This window comes from Coregonus lavaretus (genome assembly GCF_964263955.1).
Source record: "Coregonus lavaretus genome assembly, chromosome: 24".
Lineage (NCBI taxonomy): Eukaryota > Metazoa > Chordata > Actinopteri > Salmoniformes > Salmonidae > Coregonus > Coregonus lavaretus.
The window spans coordinates 5418181-5443110 of NC_140011.1; the positions used below are offsets into that span (position 1 = coordinate 5418181).

The following is a 24930-nucleotide window of genomic DNA, read 5'->3' on the forward strand; positions in this document are numbered from 1 at the left end:
GACCATGATATTTAAGAAATAAAATATGTTCACTATCAGAGGCTTGTGGTTGTTATTTTTTACCCTAACGTGCAAGCACAAGTCTCCCATTGACATCAATGCATGATAATGTAAAAGGTTCGAGTGCAGATCTGGTTGGGATTTGGCCCATAAGGAGGAAATAAGCATAGTATGACAAATCTCTTCCATTTAGCAAAGAGGGTGATGCCTAAATGTATAGAAACGGAGCAGTTTTATTGGAGTTGGAGAGCAGTGATGAGTTGGATGACACGATTATTCCAAAGGAATCAGAATGAATAACTACAGCACACAATGGACTGACAAACACATCTCACCCAGACACACACACGCGTTCATGTACACACATACACACACACACACACGTACGTACACGCGCGCACACACACACACCCTCTCTTTACTGGGACACGACTGGTTGCCTGACAGTTCTCTTACTCAAAAATGGCACATGATTGAATATGACAGACATAGATCACAGCATCTATTGTAATTCTCTTTTTGTGTGTTTAGTTTTTTGCTTTCCTTTTTTGAGTGCACATTTGTATGGCACTTGGGGAGAAGCTGAACACTTCTCTTAATAGCATAATAAACAATCCTTTTTAAGAACAAAAGGAACACTGTATATAATACATCATAACCATATATGATTCATAATATTAATAATAATACACAAAATATCCCAAATACACTCTTGTTACAAGTCTAGTCCCTTTGTGGTCATCCATCTCTCCTAACCCCTCAAATTACCATTTCCAAAACCACATTCCTGCCCAGTCAAGTCTGCATTGTGACATCAGAGTTCATGGCAGAATATAGTCCGGAATACCGAGGAGGAGTTTCTCTTCCTTCCATGTTTGAGGGAAGTTAAGTCAGGGGAGGGAGCAGTATGGGCTGACCCAAGGATGGCCCACACTATGTAGGGTGAGGGAGGGAATATCTGAGGGTCTAGAGGAGCTTTCACCTCACACACTCGCTGACACACATTTACACACTAAAATGGGAGAGGACAGGGAGCAGTCTCTTCCGTTGTTCGACATCTCCACGTCCTCTCCTCATCTGAAGTCTTCCTCTTCTCTTCTCCTTGGCACCAGTCTTTCTCCTCTCTCGCCTCCCGTTGGTTAGGGATTTCTCTCCTGCCAACTGCAGTTCTGGGTGGAGAGAACCCAATGTAACCCCAATCATAAACCCCCCCCATAATCTCCCAGTGTAGCAGAGCAGCGCAGCAAAGACTCACTGTAAACCATGGCAGTCTTTTCCCCTTTACTAGCCTACTGTATATCCTCTGGCCAGGTCCAGCCCTAGTCAGTCTCTCTTCCCCTGTTAGTGAGGTCCAGCTGATTGTGTCCATACATCTGTGTCCATCTATCCTTTCTGTCCGTCTGTCTGTCTGTAGCACAGTGGAGGTCCCTGGTCTCGGGGCCACGCCGCACCGCTAACCTCCCCCCTCCTAAGTCTTCTCCTCGCGCTCCGTCCTCCGCCGGGTGATGTTGCGAGGCTTGATCTTCAGCGAGAGCTCCCACAACGCCTCCTCGGCCAGATGGTCGCTGAAGTCGTTGAAGAAGCAGACTATGTCATCGTTGCGCTTCAGCTCGTAATGCCTGCGGTGGGTGGGAAAGACAGAACAAGTCGATCAACGAGATGCCTATGTCTTTCCATGACAGACTGACCAGGTAAATCCAGGTGAAAGCTATGATCCCTTTTTGATGTCACTTGTTAAATCCAATTCAGTGTAGATGAAGGGGAGGAGACAGGATTTTTAAGCCTTGAGACAATTGAGACATGGATTGTGTATGTGTGCCATGTATGTGTGCCATCCCAGCGCTGCTGGGTTTTTCACGCTCAACAGTTTCCTGTGTGTATCAAGAATGTTCCACCACCCAAAAGACATACAGACAACTTGACACAACTGTGGGAAGCATTGGAGTCAACATGGGCCAGCATCCCTGTGGAACGCTTTTGACACCTTGTAGAGTCCATGCCCCGACAAATTGAGGCTGGGGGGGAGGTTTTAATGTACGCTGTGGATTACTGCTTACCTCTTATGGGACAATTATTGTAGTCTTATTGAATTACATTAAATATACCATATTCATCTATCGTAATGTAAGGTTACCACACTCTCAATCTGTTTGGAGATTTGTGGATGCTTTTCTCATGGCACAACAGTTCTACTCACACGTGTCCCCTCATATAAATGGGTATCAATGGGACTTCCCTGCTTAAATAAAGGTTAAATAAAATAAAATACTCACACTTGCTGGAAACGCCTCATACTGTCCAGGATGTTGAACTGCTGCCAGCGCTTGGAGAAGTTGACCTTTCCGTCGATGAGGTCGGGGTTCCCCAGGTGGACAAAGGTCAGGTCCTGCAGGATCAGACCGCTGGGAAAGGAGAGGAAGAAAAGAGAGGAATGGAAGAGAGAGATTAGTTTAAATAGAGACAAACAGTCCTAGGAAGAATAGGCAAAACACACACAACCACATACACACAAACACTTTCATTGAACATTACCTAGCTCAGATGCACATGTTCAGAAACAGACTTACAGGTAAGGGATGCACGGAGGCTCCACGTCGGCCAGAGCCGCCCGGTACGCTCTGAAAGACGATGAGCTGTCAATCAACGTGCAGTATTCCTCCAATCCCTGTGAGAGAACGAGAGTGTATGTTACAATGTGTTCTACCCATTACACACCCCGATACCTGAGTATATTAAAGTGAGACATAGCAATAGAATTTAAAGACTTTAGTATGAATATCTAGTATAGTTATACCATATATCTCTATGTCAGACTTGATCCACTACTGTTTGACTCACCTCTGAAGTCTGTTTCTGCCACTCCAGTCTGCGGATGGGGGCCGAGTCCAGGGCAGACAATATTGCCAAGTATGAGTTGAAATTGTTCAACTTTCGTAAGTGCTACATGAGAAGAAGAAAAATAGGATAAGAACAGTTGTCCAGAGAGTTAATCATCAACTAGATGTATTAGTTAACCAGGCTGTGGTTGTATAAATGTCGAGGTTGATTACCTTCATGATCTTGATAAACTTGAGGAGCAGCTTCTCTCGGTCCTGGGCTTTCTCCTGCTGAATGATTAGAGAGCGCACCCTAGAGGACAAATACACAGTGTTGAGTGTGAGAGAGAATTAGAATCTGGCTAAAAATACTTGAATCAGTTATAAAACCCATTGCCCTTTATGGTTGTGAGGTCTGGGGCAGAATTAGGCCGATACCCGCTAATTATCAAAATCCAGAAAAGAGCCGTTAAATTCTACAACCACCTAAAAGGAAGCGGTTCCCAAACCTACCATAACAAAGCCATAACCTACTGAGAGATTAACCTAGAGAAGAGTCCCCTAAGCAAGCTGGTCCTGAGGCTCTGTTCACAAACACAAACAGACCCCACAGAGCCCCAGGACAGCAACACAATTAGACCCAACCAAATCATGAGAAAACAAAAATAGATTTACTTGACACATTGGAAAAAAATCACCAAAAAACGGAGCAAACTGAAATGCTATTTGGCCCTAAACAAAGAGTACACAGTGGCAGAATACCTGACCACAGTGACTGACCCATAATTAGGGAAAGCTTTGACTATGTACAGACTCAGTGAGCATAGCCTTGCTATTGAGAGAGGTCGCTGTAGGCAGACCTGGCCCACAAAATGAGGTGGAAACTGAGCTGCACTTCCAAACCTCCTGCCAAATGTATGACCATATTAGAGACACATATTTCCCTCAGATTACACAGACCCACAAAGAATTAGAAAACGAATCCAATTTTGATAAACTCCCATATCTATTGGGTGAAATACCACACTGTGCCATCACAGCAGCAAGATTTGTGACCTGTTGCCACAAGAAAAGGGCAACCAGTGAAGAACAAACACCACTGTAAATTCAACCCATATTTGTTTATTTATTTTCCCTTTTGTACTTTAACTATTTGCACATCGTTATAACACTGTACATAGCCATAATATGACATTTGAAATGTCTCTATTCCTTTGAAACCTTTATGAGTGTAATGTTTACTGTTCATTTTGGATCGTTTATTTCACTTTATTAAATAATCTATTTCACTTGCTTTGGCAATGTAAACATATGTTTCCCATGCCAATAAAGCCCATTGAATCGAATTGAAAGCGAGATGGTGTGTGTGTGTGTGTGTGAGAAAGAGAAAATGTGCCATTGTGAGGTGTTGACTGGTCATTACAAAGCTAGGTGATTTATATGGTGGGAGATTGGTAATGCATAGACAGGCTATATGTTTAGGCTCAGGTCCAGCTCTCACCAGTAGCTCATGTTGTTAAAGTGCTCTGTGAACTGTGTCAGATTGGGACTCTTCTCCTCGTTCTGTTCCTTGGCCCAAAGCAACACCTCAGGAATCTATCAAAATAGACAAAGAAGGAGAGAGAAGAGATCAGTCACTGGAGCAGAATGTCAATTTCTCTGCAGTGAATGTGAAGAAAAGGTGCTCTCTGGTACCTCGATTTTGTAGAACAGTTCTGCATCCAGTAGTGTGAGCTGATCGGCAATCTCATGGCTGCGGAAGTCATGCAGCGTTCCGGGCCTGTAGTAACACACACACACATTATGTTCTTCTATCCTCGTTGGGACGGAAAATTCATTTCCATTCAAAATCCTATTTTCCCTAACCCTAAACGTTAACCCATAACCCTAACCCTTTACCCTAATTCTAACCCTAACCCTAACACCTACAGTGGGGAAAACATTTATTTAGTCAGCCACCAATTGTGCAAGTTATCCTACTTAAAAAGATGAGAGAGGCCTGTAATTTTCATCATAGGTACACGTCAACTATGACAGACAAAATGAGAGAAAAAAATCCAGAAAATCACATTGTATGATTTTTAATGAATTTATTTGCAAATTATGGTGGAAAATAAGTATTTGGTCAATAACAAAAGTTTCTCAATACTTTGTTATATACCCTTTGTTGGCAATGACACAGGTCAAACGTTTTCTGTAAGTCTTCACAAGGTTTTCACACACTGTTGCTGGTATTTTGGCCCATTCCTCCATGCAGATCTCCTCTAGAGCAGTGATGTTTTGGAGCTGTCGCTGGGCAACACGGACTTTCAACTCCCTCCAAAGATTTTCTATGGGGTTGAGATCTGGAGACTGGCTAGGCCACTCCAGGACCTTGAAATGCTTCTTACGAAGCCACTCCTTCGTTGCCCGGGCGGTGTGTTTGGGATCATTGTCATGCTGGAAGACCCAGCCACGTTTCATCTTCAATGCCCTTGCTGATGGAAGGAGGTTTTCACTCAAAATCTCACGATATATGGCCCCATTCATTCTTGCCTTTACACGGATCAGTCGTCCTGGTCCCTTTGCAGAAAAGCATCCCCAAAGCATGATGTTTCCACCCCCATGCTTCACAGTAGGTATGGTGTTCTTTGGATGCAACTCAGCATTCTTTGTCCTCCAAACACGACAAGTTGAGTTTTTACCAAAAAGTTCTATTTTGGTTTCATCTGACCATATGACATTCTCCCAATCCTCTTCTGGATCATCCAAATGCACTCTAGCAAACTTCAGACGGGCCTGGACATGTACTGGCTTAAGCAGGGGGACACGTCTGGCACTGCAGGATTTGAGTCCCTGGCGGCGTAGTGTGTTACTGATGGTAGGCTTTGTTACTTTGGTCCCAGCTCTCTGCAGGTCATTCACTAGGTCCCCCTGTGTGGTTCTGGGATGAGATCTTGCGTGGAGCCCCAGATTGAGGGAGATTATCAGTGGTCTTGTATGTCTTCCATTTCCTAATAATTGCTCCCACAGTTGATTTCTTCAAACCAAGCTGCTTACCTATTGCAGATTCAGTCTTCCCAGCCTGGTGCAGGTCTACAATATTATTTCTGGTGTCCTATGACAGCTCTTTGGTCTTGGCCATAGTGGAGTTTGGAGTGTGACTGTTTGATGTTGTGGACAGGTGTCTTTTATACTGATAATAAGTTCAAACAGGTGCCATTAATACAGGTAACGAGTGGAGGACAGAGGAGCCTCTTAAAGAAGAAGTTACAGGTCTGTGAGAGCCAGAAATCTCGCTTGTTTGTAGGTGACCGAATACTTATTTTCCACCATAATTTGCAAATAAATTCATAAAAAATCCTACAATGTGATTTTCTGGAATTTTTTTCCTCAATTTGTCTGTCATAGTTGACGTGTACCTATGATGAAAATTACAGGCCTCTCTCATCTTTTTAAGTGGGAGAACATGCACAATTGGTGGCTGACTAAATACTTTTTTTCCCCCACTGTATGCTTAAAATGCACTATATATACAAAAGTATGTGTACAACCCTTCAAGTTGCTGACAGGTGTATAAAATCGAGCACACAGCCATGCAATCTCCATAGACAAACATTGGCAGTAGAATGGCCATACTGAAGAACTCATTGACTTTCAACGTGGCATTGTCAGAGGATGCCATCTTTCCAACAAGTCAGTTCGTCAAATTTCTGCCCTGCTAGTGCTGCCCCGGTCAACTGAGTGCTGTTATTGTGAAGTGGAAATGTCTAGGAGCAACAACGGCTCAGCCACCATGCGGTAGGCCACACAAACTCACAAAAAAGGACCGCCGAGTGCTGAAGCGCGAGTAAAAATCGGTCTGTCCTCGGTTGCAACACTCACTACCGAGTTCCAAACTGCCTCTGGAAGCAATGTCAGCACAATAACTGTTCGTCGGGAGCTTCATGAAATGGGTTTCCATGGCTGAGCAGCCGCACACAAGCCTAAGATCACAATGCACAATGCCAAGCGTCGGCTGGAGTGGTGTAAAGCTAAGGCTCCTTAGTTCCAGTGAAGGGAAATCTTAACGCTACAGCATACAATTACATTCTAGACGATTCTGTGCTTCCAACTTTGTGGCAACAGTTTGGGGAAGGCCCTTTCCTGTTTCAGCATGACACTGCCCCCGTGCACAAAGCGAGGTCCATACAGAAATGGTTTGTCGAGATTGGTGTGGAAGAACTTGTCTGGCCTGCACAGAGCCCTGACTTCAACCCCATCGAAAAACCTTTGGGATGAATTGGAACACCGACTGCGAGCCAGGCCTAATCGTCCAACATCAGTACCCGACCTCACTAATGCTCGTGGCTGAATAGAGGCAGGTCCCCGCAGCAATGTTCCAACATCTAGTAGAAACCCTTCCCAGAAGAGTGGAGGCTGTTATAGCAGCAAAGGGGGGACCAACGGCATATTAATGCCCATGATTTTGCAAGGAGATCTTCAACAAGCAGTTGTCCACATACTTTTGTCGTGTAGCTTTTGTCCTCATGGGGACGTGGGAAATGTCCCCACGAAGGAGAATGTTCCTTGTTTTACTGTCCTTGTGGGGATTTTGGGGGATTTTAGGTCCCCACAAGGATAGAATAACCAACCCACCCACCCACACAAATGCTTAATGACAGAGAAAGCAAACAAATCAATGGTATAAGCAAATGCAAGAAGTGGTTGCTCTAGCCCCCTCCCATACTCTCCTGACCCTTGACCCCATGTTGATCCATACCTGGCGGACACGCCCCGGGCGGCCAACGGCTTGAGAGAGTTGGTGCAGCGTAGCAGCTTCTTCTGCTCCACCTGGACAACAATACGTTTAGAATGGCATTTGATTTGATTTACAGTATATAGTATAGTGCTTTTCATTTACAAACAAAGCTCAGACAGACCTTGTCCAGGATGTTCTTGCGGAGCACGCGGGCCAGGCTCAGCTCGCCGTTACACACCAGCCTGAACACCAGGTCCATCAGCTGCTTCAGGATGTCCTCTGTCAACTCTACCAGACTTGGAGGGAGGAAAGAGAGGGAGGAAAGAGAGGGAGGAAAGGAAAAGAGCGGGGGATATGTGAGTTAACTAGTACAAGTCATCGCCTCAACATCTAGCCATCACTATCGATCACTGTAATGTATATTTGTTTAACAATGTGCCAACCAATCCTGTAAGACCAACTGACGATTTGACACGTAAATAAATACATAATTCCTTCAAAATCTCTTCAAACTAGCTACTGGCCAGAAAAACTGAGACCCTTGGGACTTTCTTGGAGTAAAAAGCCATTTGTGTGGCTCATCCATACTCACCACAGCTCATCCACCACACGAACCAGCACAAAGAAGGTGTTCTTGCTGACCCGCTTCTTAAACGTGTCTGGACTGTGACAGAACCTGGTATATGTGCTTGGTGGTGAAGGAGAATACATATTCTGAACTCTTTCTCCTCATAGTAAATACACACACACGTACACACACGTTTTCCACTGTCTTTCCAACACACACAGTATCTAGCCATTGAGACACTCGAGGCGACCAACACATGTCCGGTGGGTTTCAAAGGATATCTGTAGTGCAGCTTCTTAATGAGGTCCTCTGGGCTTATGAATGTCCTGTATGTGGTCAGGAAGGCTTCACAGTACAACACTAGATCTGTTGGGGAGCAGAGGAGAACACCGCCCCTTTAAGTCTGAGGTCGAGAACTAATGTTGGATCCTCTGAACTTTAGAAAGCATGGAGGGAGGACATGAATAGATAGTTAATAGGTCATCTCTATTCTGATATACAGAGAAAAATAAACTGGAGAACAGGAATATTCCATCTATATCGAGATATATCTATTCTATAACTGTTCACATGCAGAGTGAAAAGGGAGAATATACTGACATCACTGTACTGTATAACAATTTAACAGACAGAAAGTGTGATTGGATCCCTCCGGTTTGAACCAGATCCGCACGCGCGCACACACACACACACACACACACACACACACACACACACACACACACACACACACACACACACACACACAGCCTGTGCCACTGACCCAGAACCACACATTCTAATGGTGGCTGCTGTCGAACGGTGATAAACACTACCTACCTTTGCGGTCCGTCTCTGTGGCGTGAACTAACAGAATATCCCCTGATCCAGCACGCACGTCAGGACCATCATCATTCTGAGAGAGAGAATGAGAGAGCGAGATGGAGAGAGAAAGAGAGAGATGGAGGGAGACATGGAGAAAAAGAGAGCAGTGAGGGGCAAGGCATATAGAGGGATAGAGAGAAGTAGAGAGAAAAAGGGTTAGGTAGAGAATTGATGAGGATTAAGGCAAAAATGCAGTCTAGCCCAAAATGCAGCTCTCTCTCTCTGTCCATGCTCACCCTCCCTCCCTTCCAGCCCTGCACCAGCTCCACTGATGAGAGAGAGAGAGAGAGAGAGAGAGAGAGAGAGAGAGAGAGAGAGAGAGAGAGAGAGAGAGAGAGAGAGAGAGAGAGAGAGAGAGAGAGAGAGAGAGAGAGAGAGAAAGAGAGAGCTGGCATACGCAGGACACAGGCTGATCACACAAGCTGACAGATCCAACAATAATACCCTCGTTTACCGCTACAGCTGTCCTTTGTTGTTTAACCAGACCTCCCTTCTCTTATCCTCTTTCCTCCCTCCCTTTTTTCCCTCTCTCCCTCCCTCTTGCTACATCTGACCTTGCAGAGTGGGGACCAGCATTTCACACAATCACACACACACGCACACACACACTCTCCTGCCTGTCAGACTGCACCAAACAGACAAAAGGAAAGGGGATTTTAATGGGGGAAATGTATCCTGCAGTTCCTGAGAATGAACTCTAGAGGTCAATAGTGGACTGAGAGTGAAGTTTTCTTATTTGCATTTTTTAATTTTTTAATTTATTTCACCTTTATTTAACCAGGTAAACCAGTTGAGAACAAGTTCTCATTTACAACTGCGACCTGGCCAAGATAAAGCAAAGCAGTGCGATAAAAACAACAACACAGAGTTACATATGGGGTAAAACAAAACAAAGTCAAAAATACAACAGAAATACATATATATACAGTGTGTGCAAATGTAGCAAGTTATGGAGGTAAGGCAATAAATAGGCTATAGTGCAAAATAATTACAATAGTATTAACACTGGAATGATAGATGTGCAAGAGATGATGTGCAAATAGAGATACTGGGGTACAAATGAGCAAAATAAATAACAATATAGGGATGAGGTAGTTGGGCGGGCTAATTTCAGATGGGCTGTGTACAGGTGCAGTGATCGGTAAGGTGCTCTGACAACTGATGCTTAAAGTTAGTGAGGGAGATAAGAGTCTCCAGCTTCAGAGATTTTTGCAATTTGTTTCAGTCATTGGCAGCAGAGAACTGGAAGGAATGGCGGCCAAAGGAGGTGTTGGCTTTGGGGATGACCAGTGAGATATACCTGCTGGAGCGCAGACTACGGGTGGGTGTTGCCATGGTGACCAATGAGCTAAGATAAGGCGGGGATTTGCCTAGCAGTGATTTATAGATGGCCTGGAGCCAGTGGGTTTGGCGACGAATATGTAGTGAGGACCAGCCAACAAGAGCGTACAGGTCACAGTGGTGGGTAGTATATGGGGCTTTGGAGACAAAACGGATGGCACTGTGATAGACTACATCCAATTTGCTGAGTAGAGTGTTGGAGGCTATTTTGTAAATGACATCGCCGAAGTCAAGGATCGGTAGGATAGTCAGTTTTACGAGGGCATGTTTGGCAGCATGAGTGAAGGAGGCTTTGTTGCGAAATAGGAAACCGATTCTAGATTTAACTTTGGATTGGAGATTCTTAATGTGAGTCTGGAAGGAGAGTTTACAGTCTAACCAGACACCTAGATATTTGTAGTTGTCCACATACTCTAGGTCAGACCCGTCGAGAGTAGTGATTCTAGTCGGGTGGGCGGGTGCAAGCAGCGTTCGGTTGAAGAGCATGCATTTAGTTTTACTAGTGTTTAAGAGCAGTTGGAGGCTACTGAAGGAGTGTTGTATGGCATTGAAGCTCGTTTGGAGGTTTGTTAACACAGTGTCCAATGAAGGGCCAGATGTATACAAAATGGTGTCGTCTGCGTAGAGGTGGATCTGAGAGTCACCAGCAGCAAGAGCGACGTCATTGATATACACAGAGAAAAGAGTCGGCCCAAGAATTGAACCCTGTGGCACCCCCATAGAGACAGCCATAGGTCCAGACAACAGGCCCTCCGATTTGACACATTGAACTCTATCTGAGAAGTAGTTGGTGAACCAGGCGAGGCAGTCATTTGAGAAACCAAGGCTATTTAGTCTGCCAATAAGAATGCGGTGGTTGACAGAGTCGAAAGCCTTGGCCAGGTCAATGAAAACGGCTGCACAGTACTGTCTATTATCGATCGCGGTTATAATATCGTTTAGGACCTTGAGCGTGGCTGAAGTGCACCCATGACCAGCTCAGAAACCGGATTGCATAGCGGAGAAGGTACGGTGGAATTCGAAATGGTCGGTGATCTGTTTGTTGACTTGGCTTTCAAAAACTTTTGAAAGGCAGGGCAGGATGGATATGGGTCTGTAACAGTTTGGATCTAGAGTGTCACCCCCTTTGAAGAGGGGGATGACCGCGGCAGCTTTCCAATCTCTGGGGATCTCAGACGTTACGAAAGAGAGATTGAACAGGCTAGTAATAGGGGTTGCGACAATTTCGGCGGCTAGTTTTAGAAAGAAAGGGTCCAGATTGTCTAGCCCAGATGATTTGTAGGGGTCCAGATTTTGCAGCTCTTTCAGAACATCAGCTGTCTGGATTTGTGTGAAAGAGAAGCGGGGGGGGCATGGGCAAATTGCAGCGGAGGGTGCAGAGCTGGTGGCCGGGGTAGTGGTAGCCAGGTGGAAAGCATGGCCAGCCGTAGCAAAATGCTTGTTGAAATTCTCGATTATTGTAGATTTATCGGTGGTGATAGTGTTTCCTAGCCTCAGTGCAGTGGGCAGCTGGGAGGAAGTGCTCTTATTTTCCATGGACTTTACAGTGTCCCAAAACTTTTTGGAGTTAGTGCTACAGGATGCAAATTTCTGTTTGAAAAAGTTAGCCTTTGCTTTCCTAACTGCTTGTGTATATTGGTTCCTAACTTCCCTGAAAAGTTGCATATCGCGGGGGCTATTTGATGCTAATGCAGTACGCCACAGGATGTTTTTGTGCTGGTCAAGGGCAGTCAAGTCTGAGGAGAACCAGGGGCTATATCTGTTCTTAGTTCTGTATTTTTTGAATGGGGCATGTTTATTTAAGATTGAGAGGAAATTACTTTTAAAGAACAACCAGGCATCCTCTACAACCAGGCATCCTCTACTGACGGAATAGTTTCTTGTTTCAGCCTCTCACTTACATTATGTAACATGAATACCTGGGACCACCCACTCTTAAAATGCTTAAAAACGCATGACTTACTAATTTTGAATAAAAGTGGCATATATTATATTGTTATTATGAATAGAATCACATTGAAAGAAAGGGCAGTAGCCATAGATAACCACACACTTTTCTTTAGACAATGCTTAGCCAATAGACATTGGTGGTAATAATGTTAGTGCAATAATGAATGAGGGCGGCATTACCTCTTGTTTTAGTGTAATCCTGGACATTATCTCTTTGTGGTCGATGAGAGAGAGCTCATCCACTTCCTCCCCATCACCCGGTGCAGAGTCTGTCGACTTCTGCCTCCTACTGACGGACAGACAGACAGAAGCACCGTTAGATCAGTTTACCTGGACTTACATAGAAATAGAATGACTACCTATAATAGAATTGTTACCCATGAAAAGTGTTCCATTCAAATTGATGAATGGACTTTGTCTCCTCTAGTAATTCTATCTCTATGCTTTCATATAGAATTGGTCATTAATCAGTATCCATTTCATTCAATTGGCGTTTTAGCTTCTAGGATCACCGGATCAAGTAATGACGTAACGGCTGAATGGGAGAGTGTTAATGCAATGTGACCCTAGTGGCCACTCGATCCCTTACCTGTCCTTGTCCAGAGCCTCCTTGCTATTGGAGGAGGGCATCTGTGGAGCGGGGTCTTGAAGGACGTCGACAGCAGAGATTGGCTCCTGTTAGGGAAGAGTAAGCTCTGTCAAGGTAGGTTGAGGAGCAGGAAACATGGAACACCAACACATCATGTATACAAACGCTGTCTTCATAAAATAACTGTTGGCACAGGTAGAATTGAATAGGTATAAGTTATTAACCACTGATAGGGGATCAGATCTTTGATCATCCCCCTAATGGTTACAGTTAGGATTGTGGGTAGAATGATTTGATCCTAGATCTGTGGTTAGGACATATGTTCTAGGTTGAGTGTTACTTACTCTGAGGCAGAGTGGCAGCTCCAGCTCCCCGTTGGCCTGGCTGGATGAATAGAGGTTGACATACTCACCCTCGCCACCCTCGCCAGCCTCGTCCACACTCTACGTGAAGAGAAGAGGGAAGGCCACGGAATTAAATAGAACATATTGTATCTCTATGGGGACAGCAAGCTCAGGGGTAAGATGAGGCATGGAGATGGTGGTATGGTTTCTACTGTATGTAAGTGTCAAGAATTGGCCACCAGGTGGCACTGGTGATTAGTGTTTCATGTGTACAGTATTTCAGTAGAATGTACGTCTGTTACACATGATGGTGAATAGGAGAATACAGTCACAAGTTAGGATAATAAAATAGCCTAAATATAAGGTGGTCAACATCACAGAAACAGAAGGACATCTTTCACTATGGTCCACAGCTTTGATGCTTTGTGATTACTGATATGACAAGCATCCAGGAACTCAATGAGTCACCAACAATGTTATTGTCTGATGTGCATCCACCTTTAAATGACACCTTATTACTGAATCATATCTCCGTTATCATCGTTTATCTGTCTGTCTGTCTGTCTGTCTGTCTGTCTGTCTGTCTGTCTGTCTGTCTGTCTGTCTGTCTGTCTGTCTGTCTGTCTGTCTGTCTGTCTGTCTGTCTGTCTGTCTGGGAGTTAGGCTAGATTTGTCTGTGTATGTGTCTGCCTGCCTGCCTTTCTGTCTGTCTGCCTGTGAGCTCACCGCTGCCGAGGTGTGGAGGAGAGAGTCAGTGAGAAGAGAAGTGGTCGCAGAGGAAGGAAGACAGACGGCCACAGAGCCCAATAGGTCGGCCAGGGAACCGTCGGGCCCGCCCCCGCTGCCATCCAATAGGGTGGCATCGGCCAAGGCGACCTGGTCCGAGCTCTGCGATTGGTGGAGAGTAGGAAAGGAAACCAGGAAGAAGGAAAAAAGGATAAGGTAAAGACAGCAGATAGAATCAGGTCAAAGCTGAAAAGGAAGTGAAAAGTTGAAAGAAAGTCTCCAGCACTTCCTAGACTCCTACTAACCTGGACTAATGTAATTCAACATACTGTAACAATGAATGGACTGATATCAATCTTTCTATGCCTTTCACATAGCCAGGAACACACCTGAACATGCGAGACACACCTGAATATACAACACACCTAAAGCAATGATTTCGCCATAAACTAGATGTTGCACAAGTGACAAGGAAAAGCATCACAATATGATTACAAAAACACCACCAGATAAATATGGTATATTTACAATGCACAAATGTGTGTCTGAGATTGTGTGTGTGTGGGCATGTCTGAGAATGTGTGTGTGTGGGGTTGTGTGTGTGGTCATGGTGTCCAGGTGAGTAGATTCCTGTGGGCAGAGAGCTAACCTGCTGTAAAATGTTGTGCATATCAACCCCGTTATGTTCCTTTACACATACCAGCACAGACAGAGCAGCCAGCACATAGATCACTGATAAACACCACATAGCACCACTCACACGCAGACACACACACTCTCTCCCTCTCTCTCACACACACACACACACACACACAGACACTGGCAAGCATGCGCACACACTAAACCTACAGCACCTTGGGTCTGCAAAAGTGGAGGGAGAACAAACTATGACGTTTTCACTGAAATCTTAAGGCCGGCTTATTTTCTTTCCACCCAACAAATGTTCCACATACCATTCTCATAAAAAGTATGACCATAAAACATACTTAACAGACAACACAGGTATGCACACACACACACAGAGCGGAGAAGAACGATTTACCACTGAAATAACATCGTTGGCACTAAATCAAATTCCTATATATGACTGTTGGGGGAAATATTGCAGATATTTTATATTCTATTCTATGAATGACAGATTTTCCTTTACTTTTACCAGAAAAATATTCCCCGACCTCCCATCTCCATGACATCCCCCCAACACATCATGCCCCGAGGACTTTAGGAATGTGAACATTCCACTGGCACACACACAGGGTGGGGGTTGAGGGGTGATGGGGGGTGTGGGGGTAGAGAGGCAAGATATGTGTAACAGAGAGAGGAGGGGGAGATGCTGTGATGTTTAAATTAAACTATAAATAAATGTTGGATTTGATTTATGGGGCAGAAGAGGGTAGAGGTCAGGAGGAAGGAGAAAGGGGAAAGGGGAAGAAGAGAAGGAAGAGGAGAAAGCAGAGTAGGACAGGAGGAGGAATCTGTTTTGCATCAGGCCAGGTCCATATGGCATGCATTCCTCTAGATTCCACAGGAAGATACACACCACTTCTCTCTGAGAGGAGGGGGTCAAGCTCACCCCCTACCCCCGCTACTCCCCGACCTCCTCAGTGTGCCCCTCGCACCCAGGGGTCACACGGGGTCAGGAAGGTAGACTCACCATGGGCGTGGTCAGCGAGGCGTGTCCACTCAGGTAGGACGAGCTAGAGACCAATAGCCTGAGGCTCAGGCCGGAGCCCACTTCCTCCGCTGCCGCCGCCAATGAAGGCTGGAGGTGGCACGACAGAGCGGAGGATGAGGAAGAAGAGGGGGAAGAAGAGTGGGAGGCCTGAGGAGGAGAGAAAGAATGAAAAAAGGAGAGTGGAAAGATAAATAAGAAGAGAATGGGGGAGAAAGATAAGCATTAAAGGGAGGAAGAAGAGAGAAAGGAGGCAGACAGAAAAAATAAAGAAGAAGAAACTTTATCACACTAAGAAGAGAAAGCAGAAGCAGTTTGAAGATCAAATCACGTTTCAGAATTAGAGCGATAAAAGACCGAGCCAGAAAAGAGAGTGAAGTTCAGGATAGCATTAGAACAAAATGAAGTCATGTGAATGTAGAAACTTCTACCACAGAAGAAAAACACAGAAGACTCCTTGTTGCTGACACTGGAAATGAATTCAGCCACACGGTCAGCAAAGGTCAAAGCTAAGCATCATCACTAGGGGTTAGAACACACCAAAGAGTCAAGAACTGTTTAGCCCATCGCTCAAACAGTGTTCGGATCTGACCATCTTAAACCTAACCAAGCGTCTTGCTCTCTGAACGGTTATGCTTCAAAGACACTACACGCCTCGAAACAGAGGAGAAATTTGATTTTCGCTTTCTCTTTCTCTCTCCATCGTCTAAATTACTTTTCTTTTCTCAAAGCCGTGTAAAGTCAGTGTTTAAAGCCTGTAACATGGTGGCTTATTGGAAGGCAGGACGAGGACTAGGGGCCAAACAGGCTTATCCTACCCAGGCCACAACCTCTTCAAGCCCCCTACACCACCAGCCAAGATTACCAGGAGAGAGGGAGGAGAGAAATACAGTTGGACTGTACAGTATAGTAGAGTGTACAACAGAAATCATCAAACTAAAAGGCTGGGAATCTTAAAATAGACAGTGGTTGGTGGATGGCAGAAGGAGAACAGCAGACCAGGACACTAGAGGGTTATGATAACCTACCACTGAGAGAGAGAGGGTATGTATAGTATTGTACTGTAGTGAGGTCTGCAGGAGTGCAATCCCAATGTGAAATCCAGGCATGGAATTAAAATACATTCACAAATCTCCCACAGACATCCATGTATGATTTACATTAGTCTAACCCTGCAGGGTATTTTCATTTTCTGGTTGTAAACTGGTGTTCTAGTTGTGGATAAATCAGGCACTGAGCACAATATCCACCCAAGGGTGCAGAATCCATTGCACCCCTACTGGCTCCCAGTCAATAGCCCATGATTCCATTGGGGAGTCCAGTAGCCATCTAGCCTCTCCCCATGTGTAGTCTTTAGAAAAATGCCTGACAAACCAAATGTTTACCTCCACAGGTTAAAGCAGAATCTAACCTTACCACTTTTATACCTCAACCCTTAGCCAAGATTAACCAATCCCCATTAACCTGAAGAAGTTTGGCCAATCTAATCTATCTGACCAGCCCCTCCCCCTGGGTTCTACCCTCCATTGACTGATTGACCGACCGGCCTGTCAGTCAGACAGTCGTCTCAATTAACCTAGGGCGACCAGGATTAAGATAAGATGACTGGATTTGATAGGGACTGATATTGAGAAAGACAAGTCTCATCTTCTCTGGTAGGGGTTACCACCACCACCGACATACACCATTTAGAGCGAGAAAGAGAAAGAGAGACTAGGCAGACTGAAGAGGACAGGGGGTAGATGGAGAGATAGAGAGAGAAAAAGAGAAAGAAATAACGAGAGACTTGTCAGACTGAACTGAACAGGGGAGAGATAAAGAGAAAATTGATGAGGAATGAATTCCTGCAGGAAGGGAGCGCTGGAATACTATCCTTCCCAGCCAACAACCACCACACTCGTGCAAGTTACCTCAGAGTTCTTCTTCAGGCCTCAAACTGAAGAAAAAGGTCTGAAACAGGAAGTGACTACCTAGACATGTCCAATAAGAAATGCTCATTTTAATTTCTCATTGCAAAACGTTTTAACCGTTTTATGTTGCGTGCCCTAATGAACACAACCCTGCTTCACATTCACCTCCATAGGGGCTAGTTTAAGAGTTTTATTAGTCGTATGTACGGGATACACATGGTATACACCGTCCAACGAAATGCTTACTTGCAGGTTCCTTCTCGGCGATGCAACAACAATAGGAAATAAAAGATAAGAATATGAACATAAAGTAAATGGCTCAGTAGAATAGAATAAACATTTCATTTTAGCATAAGTATAATACAGGAAGGCGCAATTTATAGTCCAACATTTACACGTTTTGGGGTAGGGGGATTTGGGGGCAAGTGTTTAAATAGTTTATACTTGACATGTGTTCCACACCACTGGCTGCCAATGACCTATAGACAGGGGTCAACTGTCCTCTGTGGTGTCATACAGCATACAGAATCTGACCCCTCACCTTTGACCTCCAGGCAATAACTACTGTTGTGATCTCCACAGCATGCAGCACCATGACCTCACTGTTTTGGTTTCACCACAGGGGGCTTAAACTTTCACCTTTTACATTTCCTCATTTAATTGTTGATTTAAAACTAAGTTAGAAGTGTTAAATCACCAACCATCTCGGAAAGGAGACCTTACACAAGAAACCTTGGGCTCCAAATTCTCCACGCTTTCCCAAAGTGTGCACTTGCACACGCCACCATCATAACCAGTGCATCAATCTCCACTGGTGAGGTCTGTGAGGTGGGGTCGTCAGTAAGAGTAACAGAATGTGTGATTGGGTGGTGAGGACTTGAGGAGGAACACACACACACACTCACCAGCTGCCTCTGCTTGGGGGGCAGGGCGGGAGGTGGGAAGAGGGGCATGGGCAGGGGCTCGTGGACTGAGTCTGTGCTGCTGAAAGAGTCGTTGAAGCCGTAGACCTCCTGGAAGCGCTTGTTCCTCTGCTCGTAGATGCTCTCGCTCTGCGGCATCTGGTAGAACACTGAGGGCTGGGGCTCCGAGTAGTCCTCCACAAACTGCATATACGCCAGGACTGGGGGGACACAGCAAGACATTAAAAGTTGTTTAAAGTGAAATGTTAATATGCACACTACTCATGCTTCAATCATATGTGATGCAGGGAATTTTAACTGCAAGAATTAGCGCCATTATAGAAAAGATAACTCCCTTAAACACAATATTAGCTCTGCATGTTCCTAAGATAGGAGTGATGTCATGTAATGTTGAAAGGGGTCAGTTTGACAATAAATGTAATAAACTCAGCAAAAAAGGAAACGTCCTCTCACTGTCAACTGTGTTTATTTTCAGCAAACTTAACATGTGTAAATATTTGTATGAACATAAGATTCAACAACTGAGACATAAACTGAACAAGTTCCACAGACATGTTACCAACAGATATTGAATAATGTGTCCCTGAACAAAGGGGGGGGGGGGGGGGGGGGGGGGGGGGGGGTCCAAATCAAAAGTAACAGTCAGTATCTGGTGTGGCCACCAGCTGCATTAAGTACTGCAGTGCATCTCCTCCTCATGGACTGCATCAGATTTGCCAGTTCTTGCAGTGAGATGTTACCCCACTCTTCCACCAAGGCACCTGCAAGTTCCCGGACATTTCTGGGGGGAATGGCCCTAGCCCTCACCCTCCGATCCAACAGGTCCCAGACGTGCTCAATGGGATTGAGATCCGGGCTCTTCGCTGGCCATGGCAGAACACTGTCTTGCAGGAAATCACGTACAGAACGAGCAGTATGGCTGGTGGCATTGCCTACCGTCTGTAAGCTGTTAGTGTCTTAACGACCGTTCGACAGGTGCATGTTCAATAATTGTTTATGGTTAATTGAACAAGCATGGGAAACAGTGTTTAAACCCTTTACAATTAAGATCTGTGAAGTTTTTTGGATTTATACTAATTATCTTTGAAAGACAGGGTCCTGAAAAAGGGACGTTTCTTTTTTTTGCTGAGTTTAGCTTGACAGAAAGTGGCATCATAGTTCAACAGTCCCGAGAGGCTTAGTTGGTAGAGCATGTCTCTTGCAACGCCAGGGCAATGTTCACTCAAATTTCATGTCTGCTGAGCGCAAACTTCAACATTGTGAAAATTCTGTGCAACTTCCAGCGCGTGTTTACTGTGAACACTGAGGCTGTAGCCGCTTTAAGTTCCAAAAAGGAACACCGTCTTCCAGATGATGGCAAAACTCGAGTCGCACCGCATTATTTCTGCCTCATGCACAAATTCATGTTGTTACTCCTATGAACTGAGAAAGTGAAATATTCCTCGATATTAAAAAAGACCCAGGCTGCTAATAATAACAACGCAAGCCTATAGATACACTTTCCTACTCATTCATTACAGTGCTTGTTGTAGCGCTGAGTGAAAATAGGAAGAACGCGCATTTTATGGCTTATAAAAGTGTTGAATAAAGTGTTGACAGCGCTGAGTAAGAACTTAAACATGAACTCACTCATAAAAACAGCATCTCTTTGCTGTATTCGCTGACAGTCTCTCTCTAGCCATGGTTTTAAACGTTTTGAAATCAAAGAGTATCACATTTTCTGTAGCTTTCTTTTACGCCTGCTACGTTACTGCAGACATGGTCATCTGAGCCATCCGATTGGCCAGCGGTAGGCCTATAGTGCACTTGATTTGCTCCCCAGGGCCCGCCGGGAAGGCAGAGTTTGTACCTTCAGACACATGAAATGGTTCAAAATGGCAACAGTTCGCCTATGTGGCGCACAGGGCAGTGGAATCGGGTGCACCTACCGCCAACAGCCCTAGACGAATAAAAAAAAAAACAGTTTTTTTTATAGAAATGTTTGGTGATCGACTAGGAATGCCTTGGAGATCACCAATCGATCGGTTGGTGACCACTGCTCTAGAAAGTTGAGTGAAGTTCAATCTCGTGCTTCTCTCTGTGGGCAAATATTTCTGCACAGCAGTCCCGGGGGAGCTGCGCGGCAGTCTCGGGGCTACTAAGCGCCCGCAGCTTAGAGGGAACATTGGTTGTGGGTTCGATTCCCACAGATGGACCAGTATGAAAAAGTAAGTCGCTCTGGATAAGAGCGTCCACTAAATGACAAAACTGTAAATAAATAAAATGTAATCAGGAAATGACATCATAGCTTGGCAGGAAGTTACATAATTGCGACCTCTGTAGCCAACTGCCAGTGGATCCTGAGTTCATTGTGCTTGTCCTGGAGTTCACTTCCTCCCTCTATTCTCTGTGGCAGATTTCCTAAACATGAGCCATGCATGAAAGACACTGCAGCTAAGTTAGATCTCTAACCACCTCTCTCCCTCAATCTTGTTTCATTTCTCTCTCTCACTCAGTCTTTTGCTCAATTATCTCACTAAACCATCTCCTTCTCTTCCTCAAATCTCCCTCCGCTCTTTTTCTTTCCTTCTCTCTCTCAATTTTCCTGTAAGTCCCTCTCTCTCTTCCACTCCTCCTGTCCCTTTCTCCCCCACACCCCTTTCTCCATCTCTCACCGTGCTTGTTCCTCTTCTCGGGCAGCGGCGGTGGACTGGAGGGAACATCTGCGTTCTCGCTGGCCAGGTACTGGGCCACGAACACGTCCCCGTTGCTCTGGGGCATGGGTGAGATGGGCGTGAAGAGGGGGAAGGGGGGCGTGGGGTGTAGCAGCTCCTCTTCCGACAGGTTATCGTACTGGGAGGGGAACCTCTCGTAGAGGGGCCCCCGCGAGGAACCACCCCCGCACCCGTCCGGATAGGGCGACACCTGGGCGCTGCGCCGCTTCTTCTGGGGTAACGCTGGAGGCGCGCTGAGGCGGCTAGGGTGCAAGGGGCTGATGTGGGAGCCGGGCTGGGGGGTCCAGTACTCGGAGTGGGGAGGGTGAGGGTGTTGGGGGGCGGGTGGGGAGCTGAAGCGGGTGTGAGGAGGGACGGGGGAGGGGGACGGGGAGGATGACTCGCTGTGGGACTCAGGGAGGGGCGACAGAGAGGTGACCCCTGAGGGGGCGAGGGTGGGGGGCAGGTTGGGGTTCCCAGTGAAGACGGAGAGGTCCTGGTGGAGGAAGTCGTAGTCCGGGTCGTAACTCTCTGTGTTGTCTGAAGAGAAACAGAGGAGAGATCGAGAGAAAGAGATAGTGAAACAGTCTTTGAAATGCAGTATTGGTGGTTACGGTTAAGCTGTTGACATTTGAAGTGAGTAATTTTGTCCACATAGTCAGCTAGCTCTCAGTATCATTGGCCACCATTGAAAACGTTGCTAAAGCTAGCTAGTTAGCCAGTAAGAAGGTTTAGAACACCTACTCATTCAATGGTTTTTCTTAATTTTTACTATTTTCTACATTGTAGAATAATAGTGAAGACATCAAAACTATGAAATAGCACATGTGGAATCATGTAGTAACCAAAAAAGTGTTAAACAAATCAAAATATATTTGAGATTTGAGATTCTTCAAATAGCCACCCTTTGCCTTGATTACAGCTTTGCACACTCTTGGCATTCTCTCAACCAGCTTCACCTGGAATGCTTTTCCAACAGTCTTGAAGGAGTTCCCACATATGCTGAGCACTTGTTGGCTGCTTTTCCTTCACTCTGCGGTCCGACTCATCCCAAATCATCTCAATTTGGTTGAGGTCGGGGGATTGTGGCCAGGTCATCTGATGCAGCACTCCATCACTCTCCTTCTTGGTAAAATAGCTATTACACGGCCTGGAGGTGTGTTGGGTCATTGTCCTGTTGAAAAACAAATGATAGTCCCACTAAGCCCAAACCAGATGGGATGGCGTACCGCTGCAGAATGCTGTAGTAGCCATGCTGGTTAAGTGTGCCTTGAATTGTAATTAAATCACAAACAGTGTCACCAGCAAAGCACCCCCACACCATAACACCTCCTCCTCCATGCTTTATGGTGGGAAATACACATGCGGACATCATCCGTTCACCCACACAGCGTCTCACAAAGATATCCAATTTGGACTCTAGACCAAAGGACACATTTCCACCAGTCTGTCCATTGCTTGTGTTTCTTGGCCCAAGCAAGTCTCTTCTTATTATTGGTGTCCTTTAGTAGTGGTTTCTTTGCAGCAATTCGACCACGAAGGCCTGATTCACACAGTCTCCTCTGAACAGTTGATGTTGAGATGTGTCTAACTTGAACTCTGTGAAGCATTTATTTGGGCTGCAATTTCTGAGGCTGGTAACTCTAATGAACTTATCCTCTGCAGCAGAGGTAACTCTGGGTTCCATTCCTGTGGCGGTGCTCATGAGAGCCAGTTTCATCATAGCACTTGATGGTTTTTGCAACTGCACTTGAAGAAACTTTCAACGTTTCTGGATTGACTGACCTTCATGTCTTAAAGTAATGATGGACTGTCGTTTCTCTTTGCTTATTTGAGCTGTTCTTGTCATAACATGGACTTGGACTTTTACCAAATAGGGCTATCTTCTGTATACATTTACATTTTAGTATACCACCCCTACCTTGTCACAACACAACTGATTGGCTCAAACGTATTAAGAAGGAAATAAATTCCACAAATTAACTTTTAACAAGGCACGCCTGTTAATTGAAATGCTTTCCAGGTGACTACCTCATGAAGCTGGTTGAGAGAATTCCAAGAGTGTGCAAAGCTGTCATCAAGGCAAAGGGTGGCTATTTGAAGAATCTCAAATATCTTTTGATTTGTTTAACACTTTTTTGGTTACTACATGATTCCACATGTGTTATTTCATAGTTTATGTCTTCACTATTATTCTACAATGTAGAAAATAGTAAAAATAAAGAAAAACCCCTGAATGAGTAGGTGTTCTAAAACTTTTGACCGGTAGTGTATGTTAGCTAGCTCTATAATGAATATAACTCATCTGCTGTCAACATCGGAAAACAATTTGAGAGCACTAGGGGTTTGTAGCTTTGACTCCATGATGACAGTGCATAATCAGAGCCATCCATGCTAGTCACGCTACAAACTTCATTTTACCAGGTTCCCATGAAGCAATTGTAATGACAGTCCACCACAACATACCCAAGAGTCTCCTGATTAGCAAGGGGTAGTCCGTGTTTAATTTTATTGTGTTGTAAAAACACAGTTTGAGATCATTGTAAGGGGTTTTCTCCAGTGGTATGAATGGGGAATTGGGCTTCCCGGGAAAATGTTGTCCGAAGTTGCAACAGTAACCAAGGGGGCATGGCTTAGCAAAGGGTACATTTTAGGTTGTGTGTGTGTGTGTGTGTGTGTGTGTGTGTGTGGGGGGGGGGGGGGGGGGGGGGGGGTGTAAAGGGAGACTGAATGACTATAATGAGTATATGTGCATATGTTAACAGCCGTTTGTGTGTGTGTGTTTATATGTGTGTGTGTGTATATCTGTTTTGCGTGTATCCCTACCCAGCGTCTCACAGCTAGTATTTTGGGAGCACTGTCCGCTGTCCTGTTCCATGGAGCAGATATGCTCGTCAGACTTGCTGAGCTTTCCCATGCTGCTGCAGGGCGAGAGGCACGGGGAGTCGCCCCTGTACGACTGGCTACCCCCTGAGAAACGTCTCTGGAGGAACTCCTGCTCATAGTCCTGCTGCTGCAAAGACGCAGACACGGAGACAGACAGGCAGGCGGACAGACAAACAAACAAACAGACAGACAATGAAAAACAGACAGAGATATAAGCAAGTTTCAGGATATAATAGAGAACTTTGTGGGGCTAGGATCTGTTAATGGCTGGCCTAATCAAGTTTGATCACTAGTCTGTATCGGTCCATTATAATATAATCTGGTAATCCACCCTAATCAACACCATACTCTGACAAATTTCTCTAGACCACTGTACTACCATTACCAGTGGAATATGTGGGTAACCTTACAAAGTACTGGTCCCATCTGGACAAGAGGAATACCTATGTAAGAATGCTGTTCATTGACCAAGCTCATCACCAAGCTTGAGGCCCTGGGTCTCAACCCCACCCTGTGCAATTAGGTCCTGGACTTCCTGACGGACGCCCCCAGGTGGTTAAGGTAGTAAACAACATCTCCACTTCGCTGATCCTCAACACTGGGGCCCCACAAGGGTGTGTGCGCAGCCCCCTCCTGTACTCCCTGTTCACCCATGACTGCGTAGCCATGCACGCCTCCAAATCAAATCATCAAGTTTGCAGACGACACAACAGTAGTAGGCTTGATTACCAACAACGATGAGACAGCCTACAGGGAGGAGGTGAGGGCTCTCGGAGTGTGGTGCCAGGAAAATAACCTCTCACTCAACGTAAAAAAAACAAAGGAGATGATCGTGGACTTCAGGAAACAGCAGAGCGAGTACCCTCCTATCCACATCGATGGGACAGCAGTGGAGAAGGTAGAACGTTTTAAGTTCCTCGGTGTACAT

The 24930-nt window shown here is 45.3% G+C and overlaps 1 protein-coding gene across 1 annotated transcript in view; it reads right to left on the minus strand.

Annotated features, from left to right (window-relative positions):
- Nucleotides 1-215: 215 nt before the first annotated feature.
- The window catches only part of LOC311099751 (rap guanine nucleotide exchange factor 1-like), a 90529-nt gene continuing 65814 nt past the window's right edge, over nt 216-24930 (minus strand). Inside the window, exons 8-25 of the mRNA XM_084140490.1 lie at nt 23943-24129; nt 21078-21656; nt 18406-18623; nt 13193-13291; nt 12849-12934; nt 12440-12548; nt 8924-8999; nt 8386-8470; nt 8129-8221; nt 7718-7832; nt 7558-7628; nt 4512-4596; nt 4318-4412; nt 3051-3129; nt 2839-2940; nt 2568-2665; nt 2274-2402; nt 216-1619 (exon numbers count right to left, since the gene is read on the minus strand). Coding sequence (XP_083996616.1) covers nt 1469-1619; nt 2274-2402; nt 2568-2665; nt 2839-2940; nt 3051-3129; nt 4318-4412; nt 4512-4596; nt 7558-7628; nt 7718-7832; nt 8129-8221; nt 8386-8470; nt 8924-8999; nt 12440-12548; nt 12849-12934; nt 13193-13291; nt 18406-18623; nt 21078-21656; nt 23943-24129 — 2457 coding nt within the window. The 3' untranslated portion in view covers nt 216-1468. The remainder of the gene's footprint in view (nt 1620-2273; nt 2403-2567; nt 2666-2838; nt 2941-3050; nt 3130-4317; nt 4413-4511; nt 4597-7557; nt 7629-7717; nt 7833-8128; nt 8222-8385; nt 8471-8923; nt 9000-12439; nt 12549-12848; nt 12935-13192; nt 13292-18405; nt 18624-21077; nt 21657-23942; nt 24130-24930) is intronic.